Source organism: Vespula pensylvanica, chromosome 4, assembly GCF_014466175.1.
Source record: "Vespula pensylvanica isolate Volc-1 chromosome 4, ASM1446617v1, whole genome shotgun sequence".
NCBI classification, from domain to species: domain Eukaryota; kingdom Metazoa; phylum Arthropoda; class Insecta; order Hymenoptera; family Vespidae; genus Vespula; species Vespula pensylvanica.
Window position 1 is genome coordinate 614992 of NC_057688.1, and position 17364 is coordinate 632355.

General features: G+C 32.1%; 2 protein-coding genes across 14 annotated transcripts; one reads left to right on the plus strand and one right to left on the minus strand.

Annotated features, from left to right (window-relative positions):
- Positions 1-733: 733 nt before the first annotated feature.
- Positions 734-8742, minus strand: LOC122628859 (embryonic polarity protein dorsal-like). 12 transcript variants are annotated; one of them, XM_043811628.1, is made up of 13 exons: positions 7652-8263; positions 7297-7392; positions 6997-7223; positions 6661-6904; positions 6429-6572; positions 6161-6351; positions 5953-6085; positions 3495-3587; positions 2327-2356; positions 1705-1867; positions 1379-1635; positions 1124-1284; positions 734-1010 (listed from the first exon to the last, which is right to left on the minus strand). In XM_043811628.1, the coding sequence occupies exons 2-13, from the start codon at positions 7346-7348 to the stop codon at positions 858-860; spliced, it is 1848 nt and encodes a 615-aa protein (XP_043667563.1). In that variant the 5' UTR covers positions 7349-7392; positions 7652-8263; the 3' UTR covers positions 734-857. The 12 variants fall into 12 exon arrangements, with proteins under 12 accessions (XP_043667563.1, XP_043667562.1, XP_043667565.1 ...); XM_043811627.1 differs by having other exon boundaries at positions 5947-6085; XM_043811630.1 differs by lacking the exon at positions 2327-2356 and having other exon boundaries at positions 7652-8260.
- Positions 8743-9906: 1164 nt separating this feature from the next.
- LOC122628863 lies at positions 9907-16436 on the plus strand. 2 transcript variants are annotated; one of them, XM_043811643.1, is made up of 8 exons: positions 9907-10089; positions 11117-11526; positions 11690-12107; positions 13474-13665; positions 14688-14830; positions 15057-15221; positions 15304-15470; positions 15642-16436. In XM_043811643.1, exons 1-7 carry the CDS (start codon positions 10087-10089, stop codon positions 15458-15460), a joined length of 1488 nt encoding a protein of 495 aa, XP_043667578.1. In that variant the 5' UTR covers positions 9907-10086; the 3' UTR covers positions 15461-15470; positions 15642-16436. The 2 variants fall into 2 exon arrangements, with proteins under 2 accessions (XP_043667578.1, XP_043667579.1); XM_043811644.1 differs by lacking the exon at positions 9907-10089 and having other exon boundaries at positions 11000-11526.
- The last annotated feature ends 928 nt before the right edge of the window (positions 16437-17364 follow it).

Here is a 17364-nt window from a genome sequence, read left to right on the forward strand (position 1 = left end):
ATGTTTACGTATCAAAAAAAACATAATACGTATATTTACAAAAATATTTTTTAATATATAATAAATTCTATTTTCTATACATGTTGAGATTGTAATTGTATTATTGAGAAATGATAATCATGTTGACTGATAGATTATACTTCTCGGAATTGTTACAAGTTATTTTTACGTTTAATATGATTGATAACATCGCGTACATTTTTGCATGTACTACTATGTTGAGCATGTCTTCTTTTCTTTTATTTATTTTTTTTTTTTTTTTAATAAAATATTTATTTCCTACAATCAATCATTGTACAACATGTGAATATAACTTATCTTTGATGTAACTATGATTTTCTTTTCTTAGATTTATCTTCTTTTTAGAAATAAAAATTTCTATATATTCATAACAATTTTTATTCCTGTTATAAAGAACATTGATTAAAATGTATCTGTACAAATTCTTACTTTCATTGTAATTCCATCACAGTCGTAGATTCTTTTTTAATTGCTAAAATAATTTTCACACATACACACGCATACATGTATATACATGTATGTATTACACATACACACACACACACGCGCGCGCACGCACACACGCATGATACCGAGCACATATTGAATATGAAAAAATTTCTAAAAATCGCTTTTTTCATAGTTGAATTTACAATTAATAAACTTTAGATTATTGTTAGTATATTAAAATCAGTGTAAAAATCGGTAAAAAAGAAAAACCGAATATCTATAATATCGTTGCATTTAGTACCGTGACTTTAATCATAAAAAGAAAATATTTATACACACTTAACTTCATTCCATGCAGAAATATCATCAAATTTTTACAAGTAGATTTCCAACATATGCGGAATTGTTTAATTGTCATGGCTCCTAGTAGGTTTATATATATCATTTAAATTACATAATTCTTGAATTGTATTTTTTGTTAAGTTAGTATAACTGTCGGTCATGATATTGTTATCTTCAACACAGTTTGCTTCCAAGTTTGCATGTTCGCTTGCTTCATCCTACATTGTGGAAAATAATTTTTGTTTAACGTTTAGTTTTTACTAGATGAATGTTGTAAAGTAATATTTACTTAATTTTACTAGATAAATATGTAAAAAATATATATATATACCTTTGTATATTCTGATATAGATAATCCACTTAATAAATTTGTGGACAAAGTAGTATCAAAAACTGGGAATTCTGCTAAATCTGCCGAATTTAAATTCAGATCAAAATATTGCTGGCCATCGATGCCTAAACCAGTAGCCACATCTATCTTTGCTAAATTATCTATAGAATACAATATATAAATTAAGGCTTTTAGTTTTTATATATATATATAAAAAAAAAAATATAAACAACAGTTTGTAATAAGTAATTTTACCATCATTATATATAGGTTGCAGACCAGTATTTTGTTGTTCCGAAGTGACTTTGTTTAGTGCTATCAATTGTTCTGCATCTTGTAAATTATTTTGTAAAAATGAATATTGTTGTGGTACATGTATTCCAATTGACGGTTGCTGTGTTACGTTAGAGCTTGATGGTTGATATTGAGGTGACAGTTGTGGTTGCATTACAGATGAAGTATACGGATTATATTCCATAGGTGATGGAGTTCGACCTGGTGATAATTGAGGTCTGTAAAATAAATCCAGTATAACCAATTTGATATTATGAAAAATAAAAATATTGTATTAAAGTGCAAACCTTAGTGTTTGCACATTCGATTGAGGTTGAGGCGATGTGCCTATGGGATGTAACGAATAAGATCCTGTACTTGTAACAATACCTCCAAATGGTGGTACTGCTTCCGTTGGTTCTGGTTTTATAATATTGAAGTACTGCATAGGTTGATAAGTCGCTGCAGGGCCTATAATATGATCTAATTAATATGTCATTATACGTTATAAAATAATAAAATTAAAGCAAACTGGTAATGCATATTATCATCAAAAAGAAAGTATGGCAACTTTGTGCAAATAAAGATTAAGTAAAAGATCAAGTGTTGTACAAAGCATAACACATAGCGGAATAATTTTGTTATCAGAAATAACAAGCAATGTGGATTAATGTGCTTATTTACAAAATAACTCTTAATAATTAACAAATTTAACAAAGTATATATAGGTGATGAAATAAATGAGTTTTCAGGTAATGAAAATCTTTCCATGAAAAATCTATAGTTACATGTTTCTATCTCTACATTGCACACTATTTTACTAATTCATACAAGAAGGACAACAAATATACATATACACAACACGATTAGTGTTATAACTCAAAACAAAAAGTTGTAACTCAAAACACTGAAATAATGAGATATTCGTACCTGTATTTCCTATACATAAGTGTATTTGATCTGAAATATGTCCAACAGGTTCATGGAATAAATATATACAACATTTAATTTATGCCACTAATTATAAGTGATCATACATCTGTATAGGTATATTATGCACTTTATACACATTATCCATATTATTCTTTTACTTAATCGCTTTTTAGAGAAGCATTCTATAAAAATTGCACCATACAAATATTGCACGTTGTTTGATTTTAAGACTATTATTATAGTAAAATTACTATAATGAAGTCATTAAAAATTTTTAAAAGCATCATTTTGCAAGAGCAGAGCATTTCTTCAGAAATAGGTATTTATTGTCACAAATCATGTTAAAGATCAATGTCACAAATATAACTATATTTTATAGATTATCATAGAAATGCAATGATCTAAGCATTCTATATAATATTACGTCTTGTTTGCAAATACAAAAATACAATACACTTTTATCAAAGTGCACAAAGTCACTGCTTCTTAAATTGCAAAGTACAAGTACAAAGGCTTATATAAAATACATTTTTAAAAAAGTATAAAATGAAAGATTGTTAATACATGAAAATATGTATGTATTTAATCTTTAATTCCTTTCCACTATGAAAGTCGTTAGCAAGCAATTGTATAATCGTTTTCTTTAAGAAGATTTATCACCCATTGTATTGGAATTAAATGCAACTATAATGATACTCTTTCAAAGTGAAAAGGGAACAGAATTGTTAGTATATAATAAGATATACAACCACTGAATCGTTTAATATTTAAGAGCATAAACCTGCTTACGAAAACTGCAGTGGTTCACAATTTTTGGTAATTTTTCTGTTTCTTATAACAATTAACAGATGTATAAAATAGATCGAGCAAATAGCATAAAAAATAGGCTTCTTTGGCTCTTTGATCGTAGAATTTGTTTTATACATACGTCTGTGTGTGCACACGTACATAGAAACATTCAATACTTTTTCACGTGAAAAATTAAGCGGTAAATAATACATTATAGTAAGAAGAAAGAAGACAGAGTTTTACATAAACATACAACATTGTGTTGTTCTATAGATATTTGGACATGTTTAAATGATGATGAATGAAACCAATAATGTTATTCAATCCATCCCCAGACAAGCTCCAAAATTGTAATAGATTTTAGAAAAATACTCACTATTTTTAGCCTCTGCCTGTATATGTCTCAAGACTATCGCTTTTGGGCTGTCATTAAATTTTTGTCTCTTTCGCCTGAACGAATCACGATCATCTAGAAAGTTTTGTATATTAATAATCAGTTATTTTAATAAGAAAATTTAGCTTTTTCTACAAAGGCCCCATATGTTTCGAAGTCCTATAAATTGTTCATTAAAATTTTTTCTACTAACAAACAAAAACCATATCCTATAAAGTCTATAAATACTCATATTACACGATAAAGTTTACAAAATCTCAAATAATAAGCAATAAAATAATTATAACATTAAGTTATATAAGCAAGAAAAAAACTCCAATAGTATACTAAACATAACAAGTTATAAATATTAAGATAGTAATAATCTGACAAATTTAATATTTTCAACAGGACTATAAAACTTGACTAGACATGGTTTTTACTTTCTTTCATAACAAACAACAAGTTTCATTGGCGGCATTTACAATTTATACCATTAGCAAACAGCGTCTGAAACGTCAAACACGTAGACGACTTTTTTTATTTATAAAAATAACAATATGCAAATATTTAAACCGCATAAACAAATGCGGTAAATGACCACATCAAATTACTAATATGCATCTTCAAAAACGTAATTTTAAACCTAATAGTTTCTCAAAATTTCTCCTTGATTATAAAGTTACATTACAGCATGAAAATGCAAAATTGTAAATGTAAAATTGAAAGCAGAAATGTCTTGTAAAAATATTTCATGCTACAAAATGCGATATTATCGCAATAGTATAATACAATCTTTGTCAAATTTTGAATATTTTTAATGCGATTATATCATAAAGAAGAAGGTGGTATATAACACTTTCAATGGCAGTATACTTGGAAACAAAATAAAAAGAAAAAAAAAAAAAAGAAAAAAAAAAGAAAAAAAAACAAGAACAGAAAAAGAAACAAAACAGACAATCAATATTTTCTATCGAATATTAAGATCCTTTTCCTTCCGTTAATATTTTTCCTCCCTCCACAGGACTATAATAAAAAGACATTTCATCGAATTCAGACGCTGTTGCGTGTGGTGCCATAGTGGTATAAAGAGCATAGTGCTCGGCTTCAGTCAAGTCAGCCCCGTAAGGTGGTGTTTCATCACCTTCTAGCGTAAGAGATTTAACACTAGATATACTTGCAATACTATGTCTAGACATTTGTGTTGCAGAATTATCTTGAGTACTTTTTAACAAAAACGAAGCACTCTCGCTTGCATTAAACAAACGATTATTATTGCCGGTGGGTACATTGGAAGTGATATCTTTGTCCTTTTTCATCTTCTTTGCGAATAGTTTAGAAAAGAGACTTTGTTTCGATTGTTTGGGTAAGGTACCAGGAAGGGATGGTAAATTTTTATTTGGAGCTTCAGAGGAAGATTCGATTATTGGTTGAGAGGACGTAGGTCGTGGTAAAACAGGCATCGAAGACATTTTACGTATACGTTTAGGTGGTAGGGGAGGTAATCTTTCTTCAAATTCTTGTGTCACGTCTCTTTTCGCTGTTATTGGCGAAGAAGTCACTGATACGCATACATCCTGTTTTGGAGTCGATACATCTTCGTATCTTCTTTCATCAGGTATATCAAGTAACTCTATTGGATTTTTCATAGCCATTTGAAGACTCGTATAGGTTTGATTATCACAAACATCAACGTCCATAGATCGTTCGACTAAATTTTGATCAAGAGCAGCTTGTAACAGTTTTGTATGGGTATCTGCGTAAATCTGATCCAACTCCTCCACTTGCGATATCAAATCGTTTAATGATTTATTACCATCCTCCATCTCGCTTTTAATCTCAGCTGTATTTTCTTTTTCTTTGAAAGATGCTTGACTCTTTTGTACCCACTTTCCTACTTCCGAATAATCAAACCAATCAGATTTATGTTTAAAGTTACTCGTGTTTTTATTCAAGCATTTTATATCGTTTGCTAATTCTAATTTTGTTTGAGAAATAATTTCTGATTGGTTATCGACCGTTTCTCTATAATCGTTTGAAAATGTATTATTCTCTCTACCGTTATCATTACCAGTAATATATTTATTAACTTTTATATTTCCTTTCATCATATTGTTAGAATCTATTGATATTTCATTATTTTCATAATCAATAGTATTTTTTACAAAACTTTCAACATTCTTTACATTGTTTTGATCAATGTTAGTACTTCCGTTGCAAGAATTTGTAGTATTTTTAATATTGTACAAGTCATTCAGAGCACGCAGCACTGAAATTTTATTATTCGATCTTTTTATGTCAAAATCATTATTATTATATTCATCGATATTACAAGGCACTCTTGGTACTACATTGGGGAACATAGTAGCCTCGGTGGTTAAAATTTTACCAAACGTACTATAATCTGCTTTTTTACGAGCAAATGCTTTCCGTAAAGACCAGAAAGCAGGCATACCTGTACCTAATGGTAACATCTCAAATGGTAACGGATCACTTGTCACACCGTCCGATGGCCTCTTCAGTTGGATGTAAACTTGTACCGGTTGTTCTATTTCTTGCGTACAGTAACTAGGCGTTCGAAACGCGATCGCTGTCTAATATATAATAAGTTATTTAGCAATGGAAAACAATGTCAATTTTATAATAATAACAAAAGCAAAGTTTTGTACCTGCTTGTGTACTTGAGACGGTTGAAAATCTCCAAATCCTTCCCATGTAACGTGTCCATCTTTTTCTTCAAAAAATCTAATTTGAATATCTTCTTTTGCCACTTTCTCGCATAAAAGAATCATCCCCATACCGCCAGCAACAGGAGCATTGCAATGACTTAACTTGTTGATCACAAGATCGGACATTGCCTCTATAATGACATACATGTAAGACAAAAAAATTACGTTTGTAACGAGAGTTATTAACAAAAAAAAATATAAAAATTACTTTTATCAAAAATAGGATCTGATACTACAGGTGATAACGGATGAGTAAATTTTCCTTTTTGCGATCCTTCTAAAAAAACTTGAAAACACAGTCTTACTGCATTAAGGTCAATGCTGGTAGGCTGTTTTTTGTGTTCAAAACCAGCTATAATAATGAAAGTAATAACGTAAGTAATAACGATAGTATTTAAAACAATTAAGATGCGGAATACTTTGTTTCTTGGAACACTTACTTCGAAAAGGATCAACACGAATTTCTTCTCTGATTTTAAGTGCTTCCTCTATGTCTTTTTTTTTGACACACTGAATACCCAAATTAGCAAAGGTAACTGTCATGTTTTCAGATGAAATTTCGAGAGTACAGACACCTCGTTTACATATTTCTTTGCCAACAAGATTATGAGGGTGAGGTCTGTACGGCAAATCTTTCGTTACACAAGATACTACTACCACAGCTCGACCTTTGTAGCCTACTATCTGCAAGAAATATTTTTGTTTTACCTTGGATAACGTACTATACGAATCGAATAAAATATAATGGATTATTTCTCCTTGTTATTTACGCTTACTCTTATAGTAGGAAAAGTTTTATTTTCCGGCGAACTGTTGGCTCCAGGTATACTACCTGCAGATCTACCTTCACATTCATAGCGGAAACGCAAAGCTTTGCTCGCAGGTTGTTCTATTATTTCCACGTAGGGCTGAGCCAACCGCGCTCCACCCATATCGACCATTTCTTGATCCACCTGCCCGTTAGATTCCACAAAACCAGGGTCGGTGGTTTGGATGACTTCAACTTCAAAGGAAAATGAATCCAAGTATATTACATAATCCACAGCTAAAACGATACAAGAATAATGTATACTCACTGACATCACTTATGTTTAAGTTTTCATCGCTTATATCATGGAATTGTTCCATAATACTTCTTAAACTTTCGTTCTAGTATTTTGAATTACAGCCATCTAACGTACAAGAAACAAACGAAAGATAAACAAACTTTGGTATTACTTAAAATCATATATCATGCAGTTAATAATAAATCTATAAACAAAACTAAAGTCTCTCATCTAATGATAAACAAAAGAAACTCTTCAATAATAAAAAGAAATTGGTTGGTTCGGTTCAGTGATCTTTCGTCCAATCTTTGATGCTTTCAATGATCTTTTATTTTTCATCTATCGATCAAAATAACGATAATACAAAAAATACGATAATACAAACCAGAATCTTTACGGCGGTAAAGAAGTATGCAAGGAACACTTTCTATTTTTTCTTAATCACACAGAAACCATCATTAAAAACAACCTTGACACCTCGTGTCTTATTCTTGACATAAACCCAACAACTTTCAGCTAGAAGAAGATAAAACCACAACACTAGTAAACATATCCCCCACTGGTAAACATAATCTACGATTTCGTATTTAATTAACAAGTCAAATTGATCGAAGATCAATTGGTCGGATCTGAGTTGGTGGTTGAACCCGAAGTGAAACGAATCGAAACGATCGACGTACGTATTAACACGAACAAGAAATGGCGCGCACGACTGAATTTCCAGCTGTTCTTTGCGAGACAAACCATCGACAGCTGTTTTTCTTGCGAATATTGTACTACCGCTACGTACGAGGGTTAGACGCGGTATACAAGTGTCCCATAGGAGAGCGAATGAACTGGAGAGAGAGAGAGAGAGAGGGAGAATGAGAGAGAGAGAGAGAGAGAGAGAGAGAGAGAGAGAAGACGAAGAAGTAAAAGGAGGAGGTTCGGTCTCTACGCTGATCCAATCATTATTTTGGGAAGGCCTAGGACCGTACGGGCAGTGTGGCTATAATTAACCTATCGTAGGACAATATGAGGAGACTTGCCTGCAGTACGATCTTCTACATGGTAAACGGCACTTTCGACAGACCCTCTTTCTTTCTCTCTCGCGCGTACGCGAGAGAGAGAAAGAGAGAGAGAGAGGGAAAGAGAGAACGAACGAACGAGCAGAATTTTGCTCGTAAAATTTTGTTCTCTTTTTCGATTAACGTTGTATCTTTTTCTTTCTCTCTTTTTTCTTTTTATTTCTCTCTTTCTCTCTCTCTCTCTCTCTCTCTCTCTCTCTCGAGAGGATCTTTCGAAGAATAGAGAAGAATCCTTTCTTACGTTCTGACGCACTTAACACTAGAAAAACGTGCGATACGAGTTAACACAGTATCGTAATTGAGGTCGTGATTTGTCTCCCACCTCTTTTCTTTTTCAATTCCAATTGGTCCTTATCCGCGTGTCTTTATCGTATACATGTAGTATTAATTGTTTTTTTTTTTTTTATATATATATATATATTATTATTATTATGAATCAAAATGGTCAACTATACGAACGAAGTAAAGAATCCTTTATAGAAACAGGATTTAATGGTACGCGTTTGTAGACATTGTACGGTTTGCGGTACGACTGCTTATGCTGCTTTTCAACTACGATGACGAGGAGGAAGAACTCATTGTGCCGTAGAAGAGAGGGGATCGCTCGAGTTAGATGAGGCGGAGAAAGAGGCGGAGGGTTGCGAGAAGAGGAGGACGCGTCATCGTCGCGCCTTTCCGCGCCGATTCTCTTCGAGCGTGATCGGAAATATTCGGCGAATCTTCACGAACATGTACGATCAATCGTCGATTTTACCCGATCGCGTTAGCTATTTAATTTCTTCGATCTTTCCTCGTTTTCTTCCGATAATCGAAATTAACGATATCGATCGAGAACCACTCGTTCTGGGCTTGTATAACCTTTCGAATTCTCAGAAAAGAATCGCGCTAAAGACTTTCTACGAATTGTATTAATCTGCATATGTTACGATTCGTACGTAACCTCGTAATCTTCTTTCGCGGATATATACTTGTTATTTCTTGCTTTAATACGATCGACAATTTTTGGTTAGTTGTATTTTTCTTTTCTATCTAGACTTCCTTTAAACTGGATTATATCTTTTGATTCGTCTTACGAACTCCGCAAACTTTTCACGCGTGAAATGATCAAATTCAAGTGTAATTTTCTAACTAACAAATGTTAGGAAATTCATTTCTCGTAATCGTTCACATTCGCGTTATGAATATACCGATTGTTAGATATCCATAATTATGTAACGTATCGATGTATTTGAACTAAATGTTTTAAAAGATTTTTTTTTTTTTTAAGCTTTCGTATCGTTCATTCTCTTCGTCGTTGTTATCTTTTTTATTTGGAAATTGCTTCGGCCTTGACTCTACATCAAGGTCACGAAGTCGAATACGAAGTTTCGATGTACGTGGATAACCTTCGTTTTGCGAATTGATTACGATCGCTCTTTACTCGATTTAACGTATTTATAATACTTCATTTTTTCTTTCTCTCTCTCTTTCTCTGTTATTCGTAATATTTACTTTGAATTAGGTTCGTGTGATTTATACCCGTTATTTATTAAAAGAAAGAAAAAAAGCAAAAAAAAAAAAAAAGAAAAAAAAAAGAAAAAAGAAAAGAAAAGAAAAAAAAAAAGAAAAGGAAAAGAGAATAAAAATTATACAATACTAGATACTCTAGGAATAAGACATAACTCATCAAATGATTGCATTGACTATTGTCACGTAATGCTTACAATTTAATAGAGAAACTTCGTACCTGAGTATCTGAGTTCTCGCGTGTACAATGGTGAGTCATACTTTCTATACACTTTCCGTATATGATATATAGAATATAGTTATGTTCTTGGGTATATTCAAGTATACTCAGGTAGATTTAAGTATATTCAAATACAGAGTATGACGGAGAAACGAGATATTATAAAAATTGATTTTTTTGAGTATCGCTGAATTAAATGAAATTCGATCGTTTACGTTCGACTATCGGTATTATAATATTTAATAACCATGAACCAGTAGATCGAATCAAGGCGCAATATGCATTCGTTGATTAAGATGTATTATAAAAACGACGATTATATAACGAGTCAACTGTTATTCTTACCAAAAGTTCAACATCAATCGTTGTCATTTTTAAATAATGAAACGTTGTTTTTCTTTCCTTCTCTCTCTCTCTCTCTCTATCTCTCTTCTTCTTCTTCTTCTTTTTTTTTAAGGCAATATATTTGTATTGTGTTCAATAACGTATTTCGCTCAATGAAATATTAGAGTTTTACATCGGTCCACTAATGGTTATTATTACTTAATACTATAATTCTAACAATATGATACAGGTAGTCGGATTATCTCTGTCCCAGGGTACCTGTGAAAATCGATTTTTATAATGCCGCATGTTGTGTACACATGTGCTTAGGTATATTCAGGTATATTAAGAAAAGAGAAAGAAAAAAGAAATGAAAGTAAACGATAACAAAAGAAAGATATTCCAAGCTGATTTATTTCGAATATATTATTATTAATATTATTTAATATTTTGTTAATATTATCGTTCTTGAGTATATTCATTATTTTTGATCGATTAAATGGTATTATTGCGATACGTTTATTTTTCTTATTATATAATCTCTTTAAATTGGATAATCTAAAGTCCGAGAAATTCGATTTTGATATCGAAGATTGAAATAACGTTTCTCGTTTTTTTGTTCGCTCGAAATCTTAAGAAGAAAGTTAAGATCCCGTAACCATGACAAAGAATAACAAGAGAAACAATCTCGATCGCCTGTGCGAAGAGAATTTTATTTGCAATATAATTACAGAAAAAAGAAGCAATGCCAGAAATAACGTTCCTCTCAGCGAGTAATTCGCCTATTCTTCACGCTCTGGCGAGAGCCAGTAAGGAGGATAATCCTTCTGGTTCCTCGATAACATTAAATCTTAAACAATGTGTAAAGCATAAGCTTCAGTATTCACAATTGCCTATAAAATGTCAACGAACGAGCCCGTATTATCGACCTGTCCGTAATCCATTTAAATTAGTCGGATTAAGTGCAATAAATCATAGTAACGTGTCCATTGCGACAATTAAAAGTTGCCCAGATAGTAATCACTCAAATTCGGCCTGTTCTTCACCAATTTTACGTGCTATCGGTTCGTCACGCTTTAGAAAGAGCTTATCCATGACCGATCTTTCACTTGCGACTATAGATCCAGATATAGCTGATTTCAGGTAAATAAATCAGATATTTTATAAAGATTTAATAAAATTCCGTTACCTTCGGCTCCGCCTGCTACCGGAATGTTTGAACATCGATGCTATCGACGCCATGTTTGAAAATTTATCTTTTATAGATAATAGGTATATATTAAATAATGTTAATTTCTTTTTATAGATCAGATAGTAATTCATCGTTAGGACATCGAGAGGATTTAGGAGAACGTAGCAAGGACACCGTAGGAAATAATAACGGTGTCCTAGGAATCGGACATCGAACATGGACAAAGAATTTCTTGTCTGCTAACATCGAAGAGGGTGGTAACTGTCTTTCGCAGAATCCGGGAAAAGCCGCGAGTATTCTTTGTCACGTATTGGTACTGAATGCTTGGAGACGCAGACGAGCAGACGTCGGCCAGCTTCAGGAAACGATCGACGAATTAGCACGGCAAATCGAGCATCTACGCTTGCAAATCATTGTTCTCCGTCGTTTACTTGAGACGGAGAATGGCCGTGTCAATAAATTGAGTTGGGAGACTCAACGTACGAAAACTCAGTTCGAGGAGCTTTCTCAGGAACGTGACGTTCTCAAGAAGGTAAAAGAAATAATCTGTTTGATCTTCTTACTTTTTAACGCGTTTACAAAAAAATTATATAATGCGAACGTTATAATATTATTTGCTTTAATATGACTCTGTTGTACCGAGTATACATTCCACTAAGAAAATGTAGAAAAGAAAAACTGAATATGCGAAGTGAAAATGAAAGTTGTTACGTTAATGTTGATGAAAGAAAATGTAAAATGAATAGGTACACAACTGTTACTTCAAATTTACTTGATAGATTTATGTAGAAGTTTAATTACAGGTATTATAGAATTAATGTATCTATTATAGAGTTAGTTAATTATAGGGTGGTAGTTGTTATAGTGGTACTTGTTAAATATTAGAATTTTGTCCTTTCTAAGATATTATATTCTCTTTGTAGATAATTGAACATTTTTAAATCGTGATAATAATTTTATTGGAATCAAGATATTGTTACAATTCTTCATTCTTCTTGCAAGAAGTTTATAATTGCGCAGGTTTCATTTGACTACGTCGGAGAATATGTAGCTAGCAGGTGTGACGTATGTGTGAGAGCGTGACACCCTCGGAGCTCGACGAATACGAGAGTTCAATGACGTGCTTCTAAGTAGGGGGATGACGCTACCAAGAGAACTCGCGTAGCACATTTCAGCCATGCATCGAAGAGTAGATCTCAAAAGCTCATGATTTTCTTTCTTTGATCTTTCTTTAATGATATTCGTTCGATGACAAATTATATTTTCATTTCATTCAACAAGTTTTAAAAGCTTTTTCTAACTTTTCTAACTGAAGTTTCTGTAACATTTTCAATATATGCGTGCACGCGTGTCTGCGTGCGTGTTTGTATATATATATATATACATTTTTTTTTATATCGTGATAGAAAAATCAAACGTGACATTAGAAATGTAGTTCGTTTCTCTTTTCGATAGTCGTAAATAAATATATTCGTGTCACTGGCTTTCTCTCTTTTGCTCTTACGCTTTGTATGCTTACATCCACGTTCACGTTTGTAGGAACGGATACGTGTGGCCAACGAATTCGGAGCGTAGGGTGCTTACACAAGCGAGTATCTGGCATTTCGCCAGCAGCTAATTATGAAACGAAAGAGCTACGTATATCGTACGGTGGTTCATCAGTGGTCACTGTATAGTTCATCAGTGGTCACACAAGATTTTATCTGTCGGATATCTATATTTTACTTTTTTTTTTTCATACACAAACAAACGTATTATTTATTTCTATATATTTTTATAAACGTACACAATTAAGCAATGCTTCCTTCCATCGTATTAATATAATATGATGAAAGATTTTTAGAATTTAACGCAATTATATTTTTAACTATTTAACACGAAATGATATTTGGTTTTAGGAAAAAGATAAATTGGAAGAAGAAGTCAAATCTCTAGAGGATATTTCCGAGGAACGATTGGTGGCAACGGAAAATCTTAGAAACGAATTGCTCAACGCCCAAAATCAACTTCAAGATTTGGACGGACAGATCGCAAGAGATCGTGAGAAATTGTTAAAATTACGAGAAGACAAAAGGATTCTTTTGGATAAGGTTCATTAGAATTTAATCTTCTAATTAAATATTTTTATTAATTAATAAGTAATTTTGATCGGTAATGATATCGGTAATGGCTTGTCGACGAAACAAGTACCAGTGAAGTACCATTTTAGTGAAGAGCTTCGTCATGCAAATCCTTCAGTTTCCTTTGGATGTAAACGAAGAGTAGATAATACTTGTTGTGGAATAGGGCCTTTGACTTTTTAGTAGTAGGTTGTTGCCAATGCAAAGTTATCGAATGAGTCATACGTCTGCTCAATGAAGGTTGATCTAGAATGAGGGTGGATTTTCTCTCTTAATACGATACGAATTCTTATTGGTTTCTAAGAAACAATGATTCACTCTTTTCACCCTCTCGTTTTCCAACGAAATCTTATATTTCTCTAAAGGACATGCCATGTTTTAACAAAATATAATATGGCGAACGTTTATTTATTTCTTTTTTTCTTTGTAAAAATTTATCACTTGACAACGGAATTATTGTCAACGATGATTCGTTAAAAATTAAGCGATAATCATCAGTCATTAGTTTTTGATCGAAACGAAATAAAATTTTGGTTAGTTAGGTCAACGTACGACGAGGTCGTAGAGAACCTCTGAGTCATACTCTTTGTGTTTCGTTGCTGACTCAATACCGCGTAATACTCCTTGGGTACTAGGAAAAAGGATCGATAATGCTTGCCCTATTAATTCTTTTACGTTGTAGCTTATTGTTGGTAAAATTTCGCTGTATCTCGACATGCTTATCCAAGTCGTAAGAATTCGATTGTGTTATCTAACGTAATTAGAAATTATTATCGCGATGATCGGAGTTTTTCAAATGATGAGATTTAAACTTGAATAGGATCCTGAGTACTTGCTTCGTACGAATAATTTAAAAGGATACATTTCTTTCTTTTTTTTTTTTCTTTTTCTTTTTCTTTTTATCCCTTAGTTTTTAAAGATGGAAAAGTTCATTATCCTTTTCTCTTATTCTCTTTCTCTCTCTCTCTCTTTCTTTCTCTGCTTAATTTTAGATATCCGCAAGCGAAGCTTTAGCTATAGAACGTGGTAGCAGAGCAGATAGGGCTGAATCTGCCATCGAGGATTTGCAAATTCGATTGGCTGCACACGTCGCACTTGTCGATTCTGCACAGGAACAGAATCAACGATATGCCAAGTAGGTTGTGATAGATCAAGCTCGAAACATGTAAAGTTTCATATTTTTCTAATTTTCTTTTTTCTTAATAATTAAACATCGCCTACCCAATCGATAGATATTTGTAAGAAAATATTTGGAATATCAACGAGTACTGAAGATCTACTGACTATCTTAACAAAAAAGTGACAATATTATTATCGACGTTTTTTATTGATGATTTTTCTTTTTTTTCTCTTTTATTTAGACAGTTGAAGGACACGGAAGATGAACGAATGAAATTGGAGAAACAGTTGCGATTGAGTGTAGAAACGGGAAAAGCTTTAAGCTTGCGTTCAAACGTTCTTGAAAATCAACTAGCCGATAAGGAAGCTGCCTTGCATCGTATCGAATCAATATACAATGGTCAACTGTAAGATATTATTTATTTCTTATGTACACAAGCTATATTTTATATGAAAAAAATATAAGTATCGTTTATATTTTTATATAAGAATGGAACTGAACGAATTGAAGGAACGTTTGATCAGACAATCTCAAGAAGGAGGATGGAGCAGTCGAGTTTTACAAATTGCTGGAAGCGTTGTTCGTGCGCCACGAGCTATTTTACGTACTCTATCTTTTTTATCCAGCACTACTGTACCATCTTAGTTGTTATCAGGTATGTTATTATCTATTATCGAATTGAATATTTCTCAATGGATTAATATCTTCTCTTTCTTTCTTTCTTTCTATTTATTTTATTATTTAAATCAAATCTAATGTCATGCAATTAGCTTTCTTCTTATTTCTTTTTTTTTTTTTTTTTTTTATCAACAATTGAAATTTATAGTCCAAGTATGATTGAGGAATACGTTAAACGTCAATGACGAGGTTGATATCGATGTTGAGAATGTTCGAAGTCAAAGAACAATTTACGAAGAGCTTTTTACCTTTCGTCGATCACGAGATGAACTCTTACGGAGAAGTTATTGCACATTATATAGGGAGGACAGAAATAACGGGCAGTTCTGAACAAAATTTGCAAGTAACACACGTCGGAAGAAATATTATTAGATTGTCTTTATTTTTAGTATTCTTTTCTTTCTTTTTTTTTTTTTTTTTTTTTGTTTTTCTTTCTTTTCTTTTTTGGGAAGAAAATTTACTCGCCGCTGGAGATCGATGGTTTTATAATTAAGGATATTATTATTACATGATGAATATTATCTATAAAATCATGTGGAATATATAACGGGTGGGATAGGTTTAGAATGTATACGAATAAATGCTCGTTATATGCTTTTTAATCTATAAGTTTTACACTTCTTTTCGCGTATTTTGATAAACTGATAAAAACAAAGTATCGTCAACCCCGACCGCTAAGATAACGACGTGTGATCTGTTTTTACCAGAAGACGGAACTATGTGTATCTATTTCGATTATATAAATATGATTCTCTCTCGTGTTATTACGATTTCTTCATTCTTTTTTCTTATTTTGTTCGTAGTTTTCGTGTCTCAATATCAGAGAATCCTGATGTTTTCGACAATACAGTTGCAAAGCAATTAAAAGGAAGCATAATTTGGAATATGCTTGCGGCTTATACTATAGTTTTTTTTTCTTTTTTCTTTTTTTTTTTTTTTTTATATAGAGAAGACTGGTGTTATTTAGAGTTAATTTTAATGTTAAGCAACCACGTGCAAGTGTCATTGCTCTTGGAAACGCACGATCACATTTTGCATCGCTGTGTTTTTAAGTACAAGATGGATCTTAAGCATCGTCCACAACAGTTCTAAGTAAGATTCCTGATATTTCCTAATTCTTTCCTTTTCTCCGTGTTTCTCTTTTCTTTCCTTTTTCTCTTTATTATTATTATTATTATTATTGTTATTATTATTGTTATTATTACATTATTTTTTATGCTAATCTCGTTGCAAGTAAGATTCTCTATTTTTGTCTTTTCACATGACGTGCAGAACAGTGGAAGATTTATAATTATCACAACATGGGGTTTCTTTCTTTCGTTTTTTCTTCTTCTTCTTCTTTTTTTTTTTTCCTGAGTACGGTATTATGTATTATACAATTCTGAACGGTATAGTCTTGAGAAATGAATTTATTCTTCGAGTGATTGGAATAACATAATTCACGTTAGTCTATTTTGCAACGGCACGACAATCTTGGTCGTGATATTTTGTGTTTCATAAGTAAAACTTTTTAAAAAAAACCCGATCTACGGGTCTCGATAGAAAGTAACAAGTATATACCGTCGATATTAAGAAATTTTCTTTTTATTGCGAGACTCGCGTATGTACGCACTAATTAACGAATGTCGTAGAGTATACTCTAAATGTACAATCTAAACATTGTCTTTTGCCTTTGGCTTTGATTATATTGTGATTGCTTTCGTTCCGTAATCGAGTATATAAAATATAATAATAAAGAAGAAATATAACGGTGAGATATGAAACGATTATACAAATTATCGTAGATACTTTGTATCTAATTTCTAATAAAGAATTTGACGATATATATATATATATACACACACACACACACACACATATATATGTATGTA